This window comes from Fukomys damarensis, unplaced genomic scaffold (genome assembly GCF_012274545.1).
Source record: "Fukomys damarensis isolate Sample0158 unplaced genomic scaffold, DMR_v1.0_HiC HiC_scaffold_5, whole genome shotgun sequence".
NCBI lineage: Eukaryota > Metazoa > Chordata > Mammalia > Rodentia > Bathyergidae > Fukomys > Fukomys damarensis.
Genome location: NW_022900917.1, coordinates 75170725 through 75191044, shown reverse-complemented (window position 1 = coordinate 75191044; position 20320 = coordinate 75170725). Strand labels below are relative to the sequence as shown.

General features: G+C 38.8%; 1 protein-coding gene across 2 annotated transcripts in view; it reads right to left on the bottom strand.

Annotated features, from left to right (window-relative positions):
* Positions 1–1609: 1609 nt before the first annotated feature.
* Phf20l1 (PHD finger protein 20 like 1) overlaps positions 1610–20320 on the bottom strand; it is a 68577-nt gene continuing 49866 nt past the window's right edge. For both annotated transcript variants that reach the window (XM_010629583.3, XM_010629584.3), the window contains 7 exons: positions 14774–14938; positions 10277–10458; positions 9190–9289; positions 7674–7869; positions 5973–6333; positions 4483–4645; positions 1610–3007 (listed from right to left, as the gene is read on the bottom strand). In XM_010629583.3, coding sequence (XP_010627885.1) covers positions 2865–3007; positions 4483–4645; positions 5973–6333; positions 7674–7869; positions 9190–9289; positions 10277–10458; positions 14774–14938 — 1310 coding nt within the window. In that variant the 3' untranslated portion in view covers positions 1610–2864. The remainder of the gene's footprint in view (positions 3008–4482; positions 4646–5972; positions 6334–7673; positions 7870–9189; positions 9290–10276; positions 10459–14773; positions 14939–20320) is intronic.

Genomic DNA, 20320 nt, shown 5'->3' with positions numbered 1-20320 from the left:
CTAACACTTCACAATGGACTTGCTTCTTCAAAACTCACTCTCAAAAAATGAAACGCTCAGCCCAGTAGTTGCTAAAAGGCTTCAACCAATTGTTGATGTGCTCTGTAGTAAATGTGTATAATTCATTATTTGAAGATTAGATTCCTAATTCATATATATACGAGCAGGGTAAAGCTTAGTCATGTAATTTGAATGGAAATTCCAATTTGCTAGCTGCTAATAAAGTAATCTAAAGATACAAGTTTAGGGGCCCGGGATTTAGCTCAGTGGTTCTGCCACCTGCCTCGCAAGCACAAGGACCCACGTTCAATCCATGGTACCAAAAAAATTAATAACAATAAAGAAATAAAATAAAGATATGTTTGGTATCCTTTATTGGAAATGTTTATGACCAGAAATGTTTTGGAGCTTGGATATTTTTCAGAGTTTGGAATCTCTCATTTACATAATGACCCATCTTAGGGATAAGGCCCAAATCTGAACTCAAAACTCATTTGTTTCATACGCACTTTATGAACAAAGCCTGAAGCCAAGTTTATACAGTATTTTTAATGAGCTGGCATTTTGATTGTGACCTGCCACCTAAGGTCAGGTGCGAAATTTCCCACTTGTACCATCTCTCAGTATTCAAAAAGCTTCCCATTTTGAAGTATCTCAGACTTTGGGATTAAGGACCTTGGTCTGTATTATAAGAATAAATTGTATTAATTTAACTGTGTCCACCAGCAACTGAGAAGATTAGTATTGCTGGGAGTGAAAGGTCTTCTGTGTGTGACAAGGTTGTAGGCAACACCAATATTCATAGTTTATAGATGCCTTCTGCTCCATTTCTAAAAGAAATAGAAGATATAAATTCAAAGTCTAGAGTTTAACCATGACAGGGAGAATGTCAGACTTGTTATTTTTAAATAAAAACGAAAGGTATAGCATCAATCTTGGAATACAGACATTAGCAAATTTACTCCACACAGAGAAAATAGGCACTATTTTTTACTTTAATATGCAAATTTAAGCAACTACCTCACAATAGGAACTCTGCCAAAGTTTTTATCAATAAGATCTTTAACAAAATTAACGTAACACAAGTAAATACAGAGAACTATATTTTATGTCTATTGATCTTTGGCACATTTGTCAACTTGGAGAATCTTAAAGGCAATAAAATTTCTGACAGTTTTGCACATTCTTTTAACTTTACATGAAAATATAAGGCCGCAAAAAGGCAAGCTGTAATTTTAGGATATGTGGAATAGTTTTAATAAAGAGTTTTACATACAGTACCTTACATATAGAACAGTGTGTTTGCAAATTTAAATATCTGAATGTACAGTGGCATGGATTCTTATCAAAGATAAATTCAAGTTCACTGTCTATCAGTTCTAAAATGCATTTATACAGACTGCTAGAACTGATAAACAGAATGAGGCATAAAATTCAAGTGTTATATGTCATCAAAAAGCCTCCTCTTAACAGTCTTTTCTCTCCTTTTTAAAAAAATTTCAAAACCTGTACATACATTTTTAATTTTTAAAAACAGTCTGTTAAAAGGTAACATTTCATGTTAACCACCAATTCATATAGTCTATAGTAATAAAACTAGATATATGTGATATAAATATGTGTCAATTATGTACATATGTACGCCGAGTGTTAAACAAGCACACACTTACGCACACTGCGATGGAACACTGGGGGCACAGAGAACTCACACGAGGGCTGGAGGACAGTAGGACCTAGGCTCAAAATCCAGCAAGAGCTAAGACAGCAACTTAGTTGCCTTTGGTTTCAGAAATCTGTCCATTTGCGATCAAAGCTAAGTTTTGAGTACGCATGTATTTTTTAAAAATAAAATTCATCTTCAGAAATGAAGTTTTTCCAGTATTCCACTACTAGCAGTTTAAAAAAGCCACAAATTATTTTGATAGTTTTGTCACTCCTCATCCCAGCTGAGGTTATTTGTAATTGTTTCCTGAAGGCAACACCAAGCATATCCAGGACCACGCAGCACAATGGACCTGAATACTGCCACTCAACTGTGTATCTGATATTGACAGTGCGGGTGAAATATAGGTTTGCTTGAACTGATGCATTATGCAAGATGTGGGGTGGAAGAGATCCCACAATATTTAATATCTTCTTTCCAGCAGTTATCATCAACATTTTGGCACATCGGACCCTTCTACAAGCCAATTTGTTTTTCAATGACCTTAATGCCTGCAATAAATTCCAATTACTTGGTATTTGTTTTCTAAATACATTCATGATGAAGAAGTTCACAATTGTTTTCCCCAAAAGTGAGACGGTCTAGTGTCAGTTTTCTGATTAAGGACATTCATCACCCTTTAAGAAAAAGCTCATGATCCTATAAAAGTTGAAATAACCTAAACTTCCACACAGCTGGATCCAACTGCTGTGAAGGCAGTTCTTACAGCAACCTTGTAGAGCTTTCCAGAATTTAAATTTCCTTTACAATTTTGTTTTTGGCCAAATGTTGGTTTATAAATGTGGATCTTTTTACTAAAAATTACATAAACACACTGTATTTCTTTCTACGGGTTTTGGAACTTCAGGTGAGCAGCTATTCAAGTATCCTGCCAAACTGATTCCCTTAGTAAGGATTTTGTTCTACTTCATCGATCTTGGCATATAAAACATTAGCATTTGCAGCTTGCTCACACGTTTTAGTATTATCTTCCTTGACAGAGTTGCTCTTCATTTTCCCTTCCAAGGTGCTGTCCTATTGACATCACTCATCAGTAATTAACCAAACATTACTAAGCCTTTAACCATCCACTTAGTAATCATGTAGCTAAAACGATTCCACTGAAGACAGCCAAATTCCTCTCATTAGGTGTTCACTGCTGTCATACCGAACAAAGCGTTGCTATTTGTTGTACTTTGCCCACATCAATTAGAAGCTGTTTTATGTGTCGTTTAAGTTGGGGCAGTCTTGTGAGAGGATCTGGTGGCTCCAATTCCCCTGTGAAGTCGAGCCAGCTTTCCAGAACTAAGAGAGAGAAGACAACACACAAGTGTAAATGGCATCTGGGAAAGCAGTCAGACAGTGGTATAATTAGGTTGGCGTTGGACCAAGAGAACTCACTTTCCCATCTTTAAAAGGCTAATACTCAAACCACTTGACACTTAGTATTGTTTATTTCCCGCTGGACAACAGTTCTAGTTCCACCCTATAACTCTGGTGTCATTTCAAATGATCCCCCCCCATTTTTTTTAATGGTAGTGGGGGCTGAACCCAGGTCCTCCTCATGCCTGTCAGGTGAGGCATCTACCACTAAACTACATTCCCAGCCCAATTTTTTCTTTACATATATATATATACATACACACACACACACACATACATACACACATACATACACATACACACACATACATACACACACACACACACACACACACACACACACTAAGTTCACTTGGAATGTCTCCTTTTACTATCTTCTGGAATAGGAAACAATGGTTCCCTATGCCTTCTCAAGCTTTCCACTATTTAGATTTACAACATCTCTATTGTTTAAAGAAGGAATAGAGATGGCAATTTCTGTGTTCTTTCAGCTCCACTACTTTACTGCTTTTTAAAAAAATATGGACATGTACCACAATTCTAGACAGAATGCAATTAATTATATTCTATATTGTTTTCCTTTAAAATTTTCTCCTAAAACATGGAATTGTGTCAAGCTGCATGTTCTTCAAAAATCTACTCAAAACATATAGTCAGATAAAAACTGATGGAAGATGCTCCTGAAATGGATGTCCATTTCCTCTCTTCTCCAAGCGTTAGAAAAATAAAGGGGGGAAGAACACTGCAACTTATGCAGTTAGAAAGAAAACAGGAATCAGAAAGCGTAGTCTGCAGACCTGAGAGGGAATCTGGCAATCCAACTTATTCTTTCTTACCTACTTTCCAGGGCTCCTATGTGATAACAAAATTTAAAAATGTAAGAGAAATCCATCTGAAAATCTACATGCCAACTTAAGAGCAATCTAAATACCCTGGCCAGAGTTTGTTATTCCACTTCACTAATACTGACCAAAGTGAAAATCAATATTCAGAATATTTTTCTTCTCTTATTTCAAATATGTTTAAACTCCATATACAGTTCTGGCTTCCAAAGAAAATAGAGTTCAATGAAACTAATGAATAGTCTATAAGTGCTCTATATTGAGCCTGGCAAATGAATAGTGTTCAATAAATATCTATCTTACCAAAACCAAAAAGAAAAACAAAACACTCACACACACCACCACCACCACCAAAACATATTAAAACAACACCCAGTCATTTTGGCTTAAGCCTCAAAGACCTTACAGGAACTAAATACCGCGTAAATAGAGCTGTGCCGGTGTGGCAAGCATCGGCAGCTTTCACTCCAACATTATTCAAGCACTGTACACAGCTTCTTCACAGTGCCAGCCAACACACTCTAGTACTCGCGCTTCAGTTCTCTGTCAAATTACCATCAACTTCTTTTTCTATGAGATCCATCCTGCTGGTGACTTCATTTTGCACGTTCTCAATGTGGGTGAGGAGATTGAGTTGCCACTGAAGATGAGTGTCTCCCAGACCTTCAGTGCCCCTTCTCTCACTGTGAACAAAGGCCTTATTTCCTGCAGCCGGGTTCTTCTCCAAGAGACCATTGGGAAAGCAAAACACAGAGAACTGATGAAATGCAACGTCAAAGAGGGGAAGATACAATAAAAACCCCATCCCTTCAATGATCACTAAAATCTAATGTGCTTCTTGGATATCTTTTGAGGAAGTGTGGGCACAAACCAAAGTACTTCTGGTGTCCTTAACGGTGTATGTGCCCACTCTGTCTTTCCACAAGGCCTAGCATGTGCTAGCCCAGAAGAAAACACCATAAAATGTACTACATAAAAGAAGCCACTAATTCTATTACATAATTAGAATGACCAGACAATTTGGACCAATTAATTTCAAATGGAAACCTGAGTGGAGTGAGAACAAAGCAAATTGGAAAAGTAAAAAAAACTGTCAAAAGACCAGTATGGTCTAAAGTTTAGTTAGCTAAAGACTAGAACTGACTGATACATCAGTGAGATGAGGAAAAGGTCAAAATCTTCTAAAAGCTTCAGGGGTTCAAAATGCTTAACACACACACACACACACACACACACACATTTGAACTGTAGATTTACCAGAGATAATTCATCTCACAGGAGGGCTAGTATTTTGACAAGAGAGTTTACCATAAATGTCAAGAAACACAATCTTTTCACACTCAGCTAAGTACTTATTTACAGGGATTATTTGATAAGAAAGCCAAAAACATAAAGAACTAATTTTAAATTGGCCTTGCTAACTGATAATAAATAAAAAATGAAGGTGCATCTCAGAGATAATCCCAATGAAGAAAAAATAAGTTTAAAGATATTCAATACACATGCAGTGGTAAGAACTCAGCTTACTGTATAATGGGATTCATACACATTTGCTAAGTGTCATGTCTTATCTAAAATATGTAACAGGGCTGGGAATTTAGCCCAGTGGTGCTGCCACCTGCCTCACAAGCACAAGGTCCTGAGTTTGATCCCTAGTACCAAAAAATAAAAATAAAATAAATAAAATAAAATACATAATAAAGAAAGGCGAAGGATGCCCTACATATTCCAAGTTCTCAAACACATTTTCATTTAGAACACAACATGGCTCACTAGTTTCTGGAGGCACTATGGATACTTTAGATACTTATAAAACAGAAACTTTTGTTAGGGTAACAGTTACAACAATTCTGAATTAAGGGATAACTACAAATTTAAGTGGGTAGTGCTTTCCTGTAGAGGAAACAAAAATGGCTTTAGTGTAACCAGGTATTTGTAAACCTGGCAATGTCAGCTAAACCTGGGAACTCAGTACGCTTTATGTGATGGTTTCCCTGAGTTGTTCTGTCACAGTGCAGAGGTAAAGACAGAGCCAGCAGCTGTACCTTGTCTAGAACTCCATGCTCTCTTGAAGAGTACTGGAAATGGCCTTTCTCTCTCATGTGGAATTCTTGTTCTTCCTCAAAACTGCTCATATCATCTTCATCTGAGCTCCCAGGGTCTGCAAGAGACCTACATTCCTGACCCAAGCTCGGTGGCTTTTGATAGCTGTGCTCACTGGTTATGTAAGTTCCTTCCATTTTCAGGGGTAAACGAAGAGGTTCTTTATGGTTCTGTACATATCTTTTTCCTTCGAGATTAACTGTGTCTTGCGTTATTTTTTTTTCTGCTCCAACTATTACTTGATCTTGGTCTTTTCGCTTCCCAGAATAAGCCCAGAGACGAAGGTCAGGATGGTATTTATTTCTTAAAACAAAGTTGGAGAAACAACAATTCAGAAAAATATCTAATAACAAGCTGAAGACCATGATACATTTCAGAACCAAGCTAGGAGGACAGGACTCCAGGCAAAAGCAAAGGTATTCAACTTAATCTGCCTCAACGTTTCATCAACAATTTAAATTCTTTCAATTTTAAATTGCAAGGAGGATGTGGTTAGTTGTAGCTGGGCAGGTGATTTCTGAAAACGGAGGCTAGCAGTAGGAGGCTATTACTCACATGGCTGCATTCAGGGATTCAGGGATTGTGGCTTAGTGAGCAGACATGCAACAACTTATACAGCCAGCCAGGGAAGCTCCCTGAGAGCACACTAGAGAATTCAGTGTGTTCACAGGCAGTGGGAAGATGCTCTTGTAGAGGAAGAGACAAGCTCATATTTATCCTTCACCAAGGCATGCTTCCAGCAGTCTGGAGGATGAATGAAAGTGCGTGAGACTGGAGCTGCAAGGAGTTAGGGGGCACGCTGACTGTGATGTGAAATTAAACAATCAACTGAGAAGATGCCAGACAGCAGAGACAGTACTGAACCAAATGACGTCTAGCACTCGTGGGGGAAGGATGCAGGAGACCTAGGAAAAGGGGTGGAAGGAGGCAAAGGGGAAACCTTTAGGCCAAGGCACGGAGGTTCAAATGAAGAAAATCTTGTGAAGAACTCAGAGAATTTTATATAAAATGAGTTTTTTTTTAATTTATTCTTTTAAAGAATTCTTGTCAGGCTTTAGGAAAGAATAAATACAAGACCTTGAAGAACATCCTGCTTGTTTTTCTTCAAGGGAAAACTATCAGGAACTAAAACATTCAGTACAGGGCAGAGAGGTGGATTCCAGGGTCTGCTGGCTCCCTTCACCCCTTCTCAGTCAATCCTGAGGTAACTGAAGAATACACTCAGTCTGCCTAGAAAGCTGTTTCACCTCCACAGTACTCCTAAAGGAGGACAAGACACAGGGCTCACCACAGCAACTGAACTTAATTTTGTGCACATGGCAAGAACATGAAGACAGTGAGACCAGGACTAAAACTGGCTGCAAAGCTAGATGCCATACTGACTCTTAGCCATAGTCCCATGTAGTAAAGGATAGGTGGGTAGCAGTCTGTTGTCCAGAAAGGTACTAACCTTTCTTTCCTTATTTGTAAAAAATAGCCTTAATTTAAAATCTACCTCTTCTTCCAGACCGCTACTCCGGACCTTCAAAAGGCCATCTGTATTCTTTGTTCTTACATGTAGAGGTAACTGACTTTCTCCTTTTTCCAGGTTTTTATTCAGTGTATACCTCCGTGTGACCCTCCCTTCACCACCCTTCACTTACTTCAGTATTCCGATTTTTAGCTGTAACCCATGTAACACTTCTGTCACACTGTAGACATCAGCAAGCAGATGATGTGTGGACACTATTTTTTTGGCATTGAGATGAGAATAGTTTTCTTTTAAGAACGACAACCCACACAATCTCCCATTATTCAGCCAATCCTTATCATAACGGTATTTTGCGCTCCACCTCTGACCTGCAGATGAAGCTGACATTAGTCACAAGGGCTCCACACACTCAGGTCCCTTTCAGAGCTGCCCCGCTGATGTCGCTCAGTAAGCAGCAAGCTCTGGGTTCCAAACAAGATTTGGACAGCATGGTGGGGCATAGTACTCTCCACACCTTTCGTGCCCCTGCCCACTAAGGTGACTCAGAAACTCTGATGCAGTCAGTAACAGACAGCACCTGCGAAGGGGACCTATGTGCACCATTTATCATCATCTGTTCTCTAAAATGGCTAAAGTGCTGGAGAGAAATTAAAGGGTTCTTTTTTTTTCCACTAACCTGTGTTATTTTGGACCAGATGAGGTAAAGAGTTCTGCTGAATGAGCACGGACTCCTCCCCTGTCTCTCACCTTACAGAATCCTGTATCATTCTATGGCCTCATCATTAACAGAAATTAAACCCTAATGTAATCAGACGCTCATAGGTCTGTGCATCTACTATCCTATGAGGCAGTCAAAGACATGGTTTGAACCAATCACCTCACCATAATGCTTGGCAAATAAATGGCACTCAATAACTGTTACTGAGGGAATGACAAATGTCTACATTTGCTATTGAGTGAATAATAATGAACAAATGTCCACAACATATGGTAGTGAAGAACAAACAAATGCCTACATTCAGGTAGGTCAGAGGAATTCCCCTATTTCCTACTGTGACTTCTTTTCTTTTGCAGAAATGGAAACAACTCATTTGTCTTTTACTTGAATATACCTACTCATTTTCTGCCTTTGAGGCTAAAATTACAGTCGATATGAAAAATATGCAGGTTGAAGAAGTGGAGAAAAGCACAATGGGCTGGGAGTCGAAAAGTTCAGGTTTCCCCTCAGTTGGCCACATCTCGTGCTATTCCTCCATACAAGGCATGCAGCTTTCTGTGCTCTAGTTGATTCGTCAGTAAAATAAAGGGATCAAAGGCAACTGAACTGGACATGTAGCACTACTGAAAACTTCATCTTCAAAAGATGTCAGGAGCAAGGCAAGTATAGAATGCTGCTTCACTCAAGTCCCCATAAATATGCCTAGCTGGAAATCAATGCATAGGAAAAGACAAAGGCTGGCTTCTTCCCCAGGCCGTACTTCTACCTTTCCGTGCTAATGTGTGTGTCTCCACAACTAATATGAAAATAAAACTGTAATAGTAAAGGAAATGTAAAACTCCAATATGAAACCTGCATCTGGCTAGCCAGCAGAGTGCTGCCTACAGTGTAGGTACAGCCTACAGGGAGGGGGCCCTTGGAGCACACCAGAAGTGCTCGGCGTCTTGCGTCAGCACAGGGAAACACTCACCCGGAGGGTCTCGGCAGATGTAGCAGATGTACTGCTCCGGGATGCTCTCCTCCAGCAGCCCCATGCACACACTGTGCTGCCAGCACAGGCATTCTTCACACTGCCAGAGAACAGAGGAGACTACAGTACCAAGGGCCACACTTGAACTGTGTGGGAGAACTGATGCCCTGCCTTCTAAGTAGATGGCATGCCTTCTTGCCATGCTCAGTCCAATTCTTATTCAAAAAGCAAGTCATGCTTTAAGATGCATTTTATCTTTGAAATAGTCATTTATTTAAGAACTTCTTTTGGTTGCACCTACAATATATGCTTTGATAAATTACTTAATCATAAAATGTCAGAATTTCCCTCATCTACTTCTAATTGATTTTAGTCATATCCTTAAAAATTTTTTTAAATATTTTATTAAAGTGGAGTTTTATTTTTTAAGACAAGGGCTTGCTAGCTTGCTCTGACTGGTCTCCTGCCACAGTCTCCCAAGTAGCTACACAACAGAATTTTTACTTTTATTTTTAAAGGTTGTAGCAATCCCTTGAGAAATTACCTCTTAATGTCCTACTAACATTGTAAAAGTATAAATGTGTGGTTTACTTGAGAATACTGTTAAAAAAGTGGAGAGAAAAAAAATGAAATGACACTTTATTCCTATAACTAACATCTCTAAATCTTCCATGTCATCACAAAATATAGGCTATGCTTCCTTTTCTTAGATACCCTTAATTCTGACAGAATTTTTTTTCTTTGAATAATAGAGTGATTGCATACTTCTAAAGTATCTTGGACCCCAAATAGTAGAAAGAGCCCCAGTAGTCCACCCTTCAATAAGAGGCTCACCCACCTTAACAGACCTAGAGAGTTTTAGCTTGAAGGCCTCAAACTAGACACCCCAGTAAAGGGGAAAAAAAACTGTAATGATAATTATCAACTTCATCTGATGAAGATATTTCCTACTCATTACCACTAGTATATGAAACTTGACAATACATTAGAAATTCTGTCTTCAGTGAGGTGGCTAGGGAAAAGGGAACACATTCTGACGCCCTGCCAAGTGCCTGAAAGAAGCTGGTACGGCAGGGAAGAGCCTAACCTGAATCATGAAGCCATTCTCTTCATCCATCTCACAAATGCATCGCACAATTTCATTAAGAGCATCATCTTCATCCTGAGATTCCTCAAAATTAGTGGAATCAAAATCTTGATTGTATTCATCCCCACTCAAAAGCAAACTCTCTGTTGAAGAGTCATCTAGGAATTCCATATCTGATAAGTCTAGAAGACACATGGAAAGTGTACTCAGCACATTTTTTTCCCATTCTTATATCTTTTCTCAGAAAGAAAGGAGCTATGAGAAGTGGCTCTAAGCTATTAAGCATTTACACAGGGAGGATATAAATGTGAATAGAGCACTTGCCTTGGAACAAAGAAACATTATTTTTGAAGCTTAGGTAACTATGATTGCTTCCATCCTTGTGTACACATCATGGTAAACAACACTGAGCCTTTGGGCTTACAGACCCTATGGCTATGGCTAATAACAATAATTTACATTTGTATAGTTTTATTGTCACAAATATTATCCTTTTGATCCAGTGTTTTCACAAAGATTATCTCTGTTTTGGTTGTAAAAAGAACAGCTTTATTATTTAAACCACGGATATAAAGCAACTTCAGACAGGTGAAAGATCTTGCCTGCCTAGAGTCTAATATTATCATTAGTGATATTAGAACGTTAACTACCACTGCACTTGATATTCACCAGTTACTATCCTACACACTTTAATTTGCTTGGCTCATGCAGTCAGGCAATGCTAAAACCTGAGCACTGACTGCCTGACTCTAAAGTCTGTGGGCTTACTGGTAATTTCTTCCATTTTCTAATTTTAAAAATTAAGAAGCATAATCCAGATACTAGACTACACGACACGACATACAACTTGATTTAGACACAGGTTTTTGGTTTGTGCTTATAAACTTGGTTGATGCCAAAATCTATCATTTTGTTTAGGCTATTGAGAGAAAAAAAAATAAGATAAACATAAGGGAGCTTTTACTTATCGTATCATCTGAAAAGAAACAATGACTGGGTACTGTAGAAGAAGTATTTGCAATACTATATTTAAGAAGAAATTTTGGGAAAGCTGTGTCCTCACAAGACACATGGTAGAAGCTGTACGCTTCTGAAAGAGAGGCCACTGAACAAGGCACTTGGACAACAAAGGCAACACCTTCCTATCTTACTTCTCTAAACTCTCATCACCTTATGACTTATTCCTTCACCTGCATATCACTTCTCTCTTCTTTCTAGAACGTCAGAATCAATACAGCAAGCACAGTAATGCAGGCATAATTGTTTGTTTTTCTTTTATTTATTTATTTTTTTGAGACAGGGTCTCACTGTGTAGTTGAGACAGGCCTGGAACTCACTATGAAGCCCAGGCTGGTCTTGAAGCTTCAGTGATCCTCCTGCCTCAGCCTCCCAAGTGCTGGGATTACAGGTGTGCGCCACCATGCCCGGCTAATGCCAGAATAATTGAACATTGCACCCTAGCACTGAGAATGAAGTGTGATACATCCAGCAGCTGTTTAGAATGTTTGTGGGGAGCTATGGATGCAGTCAATAGGGAGAGAAAATTTTCTTTTCAAACATAGATCAGATGGAAGTTAGCTGGATTCAAACTAAAAGCTTCATGCTATTTATGTTTCAAGTATTTATATGGGGATCGTTGGTAACACATGTGCTCAGCACACACCAAGAAGACCCTAGGGTCAATTCTCAGCACTACAAAACCCTAAGAAATAAGTGTTTGAAATGACTTAGTGTTTCCTTCATCAGTTTCTTTCTCTCTCCGTTTTTTTTTTTTTGGGGTACTGGGATCGAACTCAGGATCTTATGCTTGTGCGACAGGCATAGAATCACTGAGCTAAATCCCCAGCCCTCTCTTATCAGTTTCTAACCTTGCTTATTTTTCCATGATTCAAATATTTTAAAATTCGGCCACCTGCCTCGCAAGCACAAGGTCCTGAGTTTGATCCCTGGTATCAAAAGAAAAAAAAATTTTTTTTAAATGTCTTATTTTTGATTTATGAAAGTTAATATTTTGTAGTAAAACAAATAAATTTTTTCTCCTCCTTGGGATCTTAGGACATCTTAGAGAAAGTCAATAGAAATGAGATAATGGCAGAGAAATATCTGAAAATGTTCAAGAAGCCAAAAATAAATCCATTAGATACTGCATATCTTTCTAATATGAACAATATGACTGCTTTGGAGAATCCAAAGCAGAAAATTTCATACATCCATGTCTATTGGCAGAAATACAAAACTAGTATTTTCTTTGGGCTTTCCTGAATACAAGGTTCATGTTTCAAAATGACAAACTAGAACGTGGATTAAGAGTTTCAAATACTATTGCTATACACACACAAACAAACACACATATATATGGTACCAAATGGCAATCATGACACAATAACAAAACTGTATCACCGAAAGGAAACAGTGTGTAATGAACATAAATCTGCTTGGTGTAAGCCTGCAAATTTACAGTGGTAGCAGGCAAAATTAACAAATTAACCAGAAAATCCATTTGAGTAACTTCCAAGCACTAAACATAAGCTTGGCTGGATCTGGTGGTGGAGAAAATGGATCACCAGGTTTATTTACTTAAGAAAAGCAAATAGAAGTTTCTCTTACACTAAAACAGTGGGGGCCAAGTGAGTGGCTCTAAAGGAATGGCCACAGAAACAGTTCCCTTTGAGCTGCTGCCCATCAAACCATCCTGCTGTTTCCCAAGACAATATTCTTGGTGTTGTTTCCAGATCAGCAACATCACCCCTACCTAGGGACTCACTAAAATCAGAAACTCAGGCACTGCTCTCACAATCTCTGCAGGTGTGTGTGATACATTCTCACCTTTGAGGACCTCTGCTCCTATGAACATCCCTTTTTCCTTCTCCCAGACTGGCGCTTGATTATAAGAAGGGCAGGGCACAGAAAGAACCAATGCTGCACCTCTATGACTCTTTCCACCTTTCTCAAGTGTTCTTATTCCAGCACCACTGCTGGCCCAGATATAAACTCTTATTCTCTAACACTGCCTCAGCAAAAGACCAGCATCAGATGGCAAGAGCTTCCAGTTTATGGGTGTTCTCAGTGACTTTCAGCTCAGAAGCTGTAGCTTGACAAAACCTTTCCTAAGGTCTTAATTATGTTCTGCACTAGGACCAGGCCCAGTATGTTCAGAAAGCACCACAGCAAGGGCTAAAAGATACACCTGGGGTAAAGATCCACTGGACCAACTAAGAAAAAGAGACATGTATTTGTTGGAAAAGGCTGCAAAGAGGAGCAGGATGAACTTTTTCTTAATCCTGCCCCCCCCAAACTTCTAAAAGTTAAAATTTTAAAGGTACTGCGTGCTTGTTTCACATTAAAGAGAAGAAAATGCTCCCCACAGTGAGCTAGGGAGGAGTTAGGCCTAGAATAGAACAGGTAGTTAACAGTGCCAGAGAAAAGAACTCACACTCAGAATCTCTGGGCTTTACCACAGATGAAAACCCCATTTCTCATTCCTCACTCTGGGAGGGGAAACTGACTCTCAAGGCACTGTCAGCACTGTCTGGAGCAAGGAGAGTCTCTCCTACTGCACAGAGTAACAAAAAGCAGGTGAGAGGCACTTACCCACTTCCACCATCAGGTCAGTACTTGGAAGAGACTGGCACAGATTCCAACTCATTGCTATTTTCATCCAGCATGGCCTAAGGCCTGTGTGAGGGCCTAATTGCTGGGTTTATATAAACCATTGACTTGACCAGTCTTATATTTGGACACAGGTGTATCTGCGACTAGGAACTCAAAGTGTATATATACATAGATATATATAGATATATCTAGATATATCTATATATATTTGGGTGGGGGGTACCGGGGATTGAACTCTAGTTCTTGTGCTTGCAAGGCAGGCCACCAAACCGCTGAGCTAAATCCCCAGCCCTTCAAAGTATATTTTTAAGACTATGGTAAGTATTTGGTTAAAAAAACAAAAGCAGTCTTTGGGGTAAAGATAAGCTTCAGTTTGAATTTTAACACTAACCAACCCATCAAGTTACTTTGGCCTTTGCTTATTTACCAACGAAATGAGTATAACAACACTCCTTTATAAATTGGTAGTAAAGTACGTGAGAATATATGTTAAAAAAAAAAAAAAAACTATGGAAGTTCAATATAGGGTAGACAATGACCATCTTTTCTACCATTACTACAAAAGCCATCAAAATGCAGCTCAAATTTCTAATGTTGAGATTTCCTCATTAGTTTACATAACAACTTTGTAAATCCTTTTTCCTGCTTAAACAGCATTCCAAAAAGTACATTTATTCTCGGTTCCACATTTAGGATTTTCGTTTTTTTGAGACAGGGTCTCACTATGTAGTTGAGACTGACCTGAAACTCACTATGTAGCCCAGGCTGGTCCCCAACTCACAGCGATCCTCCCGCCTCAGCCTCCCAGGTGCTGGGATTACAGGTGTGCGCCACCTCGCCCGGCTTAGGATTTTGGTGTTTTAACAAGAAAACAGTTACACCTACTTTCTCCACTAAGATCAACAGACAGAATTGCCCTTGGGTACTGATAAGTTGTAGTTTTCTCCGTAAACATGCTCCGAGGAGCCAGAGAACTTCCAGAAGAACGAGTCAGTGGAGAACAGCACCTTTCTAGAAATTCTAGGGAATTGTCTTCATAGTCTGAATAGTCTGCAACATAAGATAATAAAAAAGTATTAGTCAAGTAATCAAGAAGGTCACTACAAAACTCATGAGGAAGTCATGTCTCAGGACACAAGTAACCATGCTGTCACTTTCTCTCTTACCCATGATCATTCAGATACTTATACATCTGATAAAAAAAGGTTTGGCACAAACACCCCACGCAGTGTACAGAGCAAGGATCACCAGGTTCTATCTGGTAGCAGTAGACTCTTGTCAAATAGTCTAAAACCAAAAATGGACAATCTTACATTTTCCTGGATTATGACCACCATCAGGTCGGTAGTAAGATATTTAAGATATTAGCCTATTATAATTTGGTGAGAGACGCCCCTGGCATTTTGTACATTATTATAGTGACAATTTGATAAATCTTTCAGACAAACAAACAAAACCTCTGAAAGAAATGAACTGGTCCTTTAAGAACTTTCCAAGTTCTGCTGTCAGTTTTGGAAAAACTATCCATATACACAGAAGGGGGAATCCCCCATAGCTTACGAGGGGAAGGGGTCTGAGAAGGGCAATCAGAGGGTGACTTTAGCTCCTGCAAAGCCTCCACAGCTCAGAGCATGTGGCTCATCTGTGAGACTAGCTGGAGCACAGTGAGGGAGGACACAAGATTCGAGGCCAGACTGACAATGGCCACATCAGGTTACATGTTTTAGCCCATGTAAACAAGAAGTCGTTCAAGGCTGTAAGGGGCACAGGATATGTCACAGCGTAATTCCACTAACTGACCACTCCAGTGATGGAATGGAGGAGGCAGCAGAGGAAGGCACATGTGGAAAAGGGGAGACATGTCAGAGGCCACGGCACTAGTCCAGGCAAGAGACGTGAAGTACAAGAAGGTGCAGCAATGCTTTAGACTGGCGAATAGGGGCAGAGATGGCACCAAGAAGACGGATTTCCAGGTTTCTGCCTGAACAACTGGGTTTTGAAAGTAGGTCAGAGATGGATTGGATAGTAAATGAGAGTTAGGGAAAACAGAGAGGTAGCAAGGCTTTTTAAGATGTAAGAATCTACATACACCATCTAGAGGACTCCAAAGATCTACGGGTAGAAGGGGGAAGGAAGACCAGCCACTCAGTAGAGACAGGTATGTACTGTAGTTAACTGAAAAATGTTGACAATTGGGCCCTACTACAAAAAGTTAGCATGAGGATTAAATGAATTAATACCTGAAAATGCTTAGTGTTTGCACATAACAAGTACCACTATGATATGCAAAATAACACTGAGTGGCGAATGAAAGAATTTTAAAATGCTAGGAATCTTATACAGTAATAAGGTGAATTCTTTACCATTATAATGCCCTCCAATTTTTAAAATATTTAAAATCTCTTATTTCCTGCTTAAAGATTCTTCTTCTAATGTAATCATCTGGGGGAAACTACCACTTCCAAGTTGAATATAAACAGCCCAGAATACATTTTCCTCAACTGTAATAATTACAGAAACACTGGTAATTACCAGACTCAATACCTACTGTTTATAAACAGCAATATTCCTGGGCATCCTCAGTATCTACCAGGACTCCCTGGATAGAGTTAGAATGTTTGTTTATAGGCCTGATTTTAAAATAGAGGCAAAGATGTAGGATTCGTTTGTTTTTCATTTAAAAAGAAAAAAGATACATGTATGTATAAAGTGCTAGTTTTATTTTTTAAAGTTTTTTTGTAAAAGATTATTGTACTTAAGGTTTGATCACTACTCTAAAGTACAAGTTTTCTTTGCAATTTTTTCTCTTTAATTTCTAGTCATTCTTTATTTTGGATTATCACTTGCTGTGCTCTCCCAAGCCCTCTCTACTCCGCACTTTATTATCAAACATGTCCCTTTCCTTACTGTTTTAAGTCAGCCCTTCACTGTTACCTTTGCTACCACATGCCAGGTATGTTCGCACATACAACTCTGCAGCTCCTCTGGGCACTCTGGCCAGCTGGGAGTCCATCTGGCAATTTTATCTGCAGTTGGAAGCTATGACACACCACTCACAGCAAGGTACTCAGTAGTAAGAGCTCATGATTAAGGGTTTTTATTTATGGGGCGCCTGTGTTTCCATACTGTAAGTCATTTGGAGTTTGGATTCTACAGCACCGCACCCAAAAGCAACAGTGCTGGGGTAGACTGGGAGGGAAGAAGTGAGGAATAAGGTGGGCACAGGACAGCCTGGAAATGGTCGACTTTCTGGAATGTGGCTGCAAAACTGTCGACCCATCTTTGATCCTGGATCTTCACATTTACTCTGGGAGCTTTAGAGTTACAGAATGTAGGAACTTCAGATCCTATGGAAAAATTCAATGTTATTTTTGGACCACAGAGAGAGTTGAAATCTAAAGAATTTCCCAATCACAACTGCCCACTACGACACTGCCTCATTGGATTTATATTTCTTCAAACTGGCTTTATCAAATGCTTGATAAATATGGTAAAAATAGGTACAACATAAAGAATATCAATTCAACAGAATACTCAGGTACTGAACATGAAGTTTAGAAGAAAATGATCATTTCTGAAGTCCCCTTTATGTCGCTTTTCATAACAATTCACCTTCCCTACCTTGGAGGTAATACTATCCTGAATTTTTATTTGCTCTTTTTTTTTTTTAATGCTTTTCCCATATACAAATGAATCCTTAAAAAATATATTGCTTGGCACTGAAATCTTTACCTAAATAGATCATACTATGTTCTCTTCAGTAAATAGACTTTTACTGTAACACTATCCCTAAGAGTCCTGTAGCTGTAATTCACTTGTTTACCTCTAAATGAAAAAACAGGTGACTCCTTGGGACAACTAGGCTGCTTCTGGAACTGCAGGGAGAACCCAGTGATTTGCTTCTCATATGTCACAAATTTTTGAGGTCATGTGGTATAAGCAAGCTACTCTGCACAGGAGTTGTGAGGCTGTCTGCATTTCCTCAGCAACACTTGATAACACCTAGTTTGTAATTTCTGCCAATATGGCAGGTGCGAAACACACTTCACTGTTGTTTTTTTGGCACCAGGGATAGAACTCAGGACCTTGTGCTTGCAAGGAAGGTGGCAGCACCATCGAGCTAAATCCCTGGGCACACTTCACTAGGTTTAAACACTGCATTTACGCAGCCTCTCACAAGTCTGAGCATCTTACTATAATTCCCCTTATCATACAAAGGTTTCTGCCTCTGTGAAGTGACTATTACAGTCCTTTGCCCCCTTTTATACTATGTTATTTCTCTTTTTCTTTTTTATTTGTAAGAGTGTGAAATACTCCAAATACTAACCTTTTGTCAGGTATAGTGTTGCAATAATTTTTTGGGCTTTCCCAGTTCTTTTATAATGTTTATGATTATTCAAAATTCTATCAGTCTAACTGCACTTTCAATTTTCACCTTTTGATTAGCACTTTTGGTTGAAAACCCTTCCCTCCCCAAGGATCATAAAGATATTTTCTTATGCTGTCTTTCAAAGATTTATAGTTTTTCCTCACAGTCTTTGATAAAACTGAAATTAAATTTTTGTGGACAGTGTAAGATAGGGGTTCAATTCACTTTTCTTCCCCATACACACAGTAAGTTGTTCTAACACCACTCACTGAAAAACTTCACCCTTACCCCACTGATCTGCAGTACAAGCTCTGTGTAAATACGCAGAGAGCTACTTCTGTGTTATCTGTCCTGCCCTGGATTGTTATGTGTGCCTCTAAAATAACTACCAAAATAACTACAGCTGAATACTGAGTCTTCTCCTTATTCTTCTCCAAGAACGTCTATGTTGTTTTTGGATTTTTATTCTTGCATATTACAATTCAGAATCAGCACTGAATCTATATATCTATTTTAAATGAACAGCACCTGAATTCTCTCTTTACAGAGGCCTTCTTTAATGTTTCTAAATGGTCTATAATTGAACATCTTTAAAAAACTAAGTGCACTGGGTGTATAAAATGAATTCTCTGCATGTATAGAAATGTAGCAGTAAATTTCATTAACTGATTGTGTGATGTTTAGCCACTCTGCACTCAAATTCTATTGTAGTTATAGCCTTTTCATACATTGCTACATTTAATAACTTTTATTTATGGTTTTTACATTTATGCCCTGAGAATCTGTGGTTGTCCTTTCCCACTGTATTCTCTAATTTTGATATGAAAGTTACTAAGTCATCTAAAACAAATGTGGAGTTGTATTAAGTTTCTAGGGGTAACAAAAGAAGTACCACAAATTTAATAGCTTCAAACAAAAGAAACTGCTACACACAGTGTTGTATACCTTGTAATCTTGTAACTATCAGAGGGTGAGGCAGAAAGATTGCAATTTGAATCCCACCGGGGCAACTTGGCAAGATCTCAAAAAATAAAAAGGGGCAGGGATACACCCCAGTGATAAAACCCTGGATTCAATCCCCAGTAACAAAAGAAAATAATTTTTTTTTCTCTTGAAGTTCTTATGGCCGGAATTAGGTACTGACTGAGTCATGCTCCCTGGAAGGTTCTAGGGGAAAATCCTTTTGGACTTCTAGCTCCTGGTAGCTATGGTTCCACAGCTGAGGGTTCCACTACTCCAATCTCTGCTGTCATCTTCATGGGGTTTTCTCCCCTGAGGGGCCTCCAAACCTCATAGGGGTCCACCATAAACTCAGATGTCTCATTTTGAAATCTTTTACTTAAGCACAGCAAAGGTCTTATTCATTATGGCAATCACTTTCATAGGTACCATGGGTTAGGACCTGGACATATATTCTGGGGTGACCCTACTCACCCCGCTACGGGAATGTTTTCTCCTTTTCTCAATTTTTTTTTTGGGGGGGTACCGGGCAGGCAGTGGAACCACTGAGCTAAATCCCCAGCCCTCTCCTTTTCTAAATTCTGAAATAATTTATATAAATTTAGAGTAATGTATTTAAGGTTTGGTGGAGTTTAGCAACAAAAACTTTCTGAGCCTGAGCTGTTTTCTGAGCCTCAGCTATTTCTTTGTTGGAAGATTTAAAATACTAATTAAATGGCCTTTAAAATTTGGAGACTAAGGGCCGGGGATTTGGCTCAGTGGTGCCACCGCCTGCCTTACAAGCACAAGGGCCCAAATTCGATCCTAGATACCAAGATTTAGTCTATTCAGGTTTTTTTCTGGTAATTGTTCATATTTAACCTTCAAATTACTGGTATAAATTTGCTAATATCATCTTTTAAAATTATCCGCAGCATATGCAATTATGCTCTATTTCTAATATTGTTAGTCATCTTAATCTTTCCAGAGGTTTAATTTTTCATAACTACACTGGACATTTTAAAATTATTTCTTAGGAATTTTTTTATTACATTAAATTTTGCTCACATTTATTACTTAATTCTACATTTTTGTATTTATTCCCTTTTTTTTTTTTTTTTTTT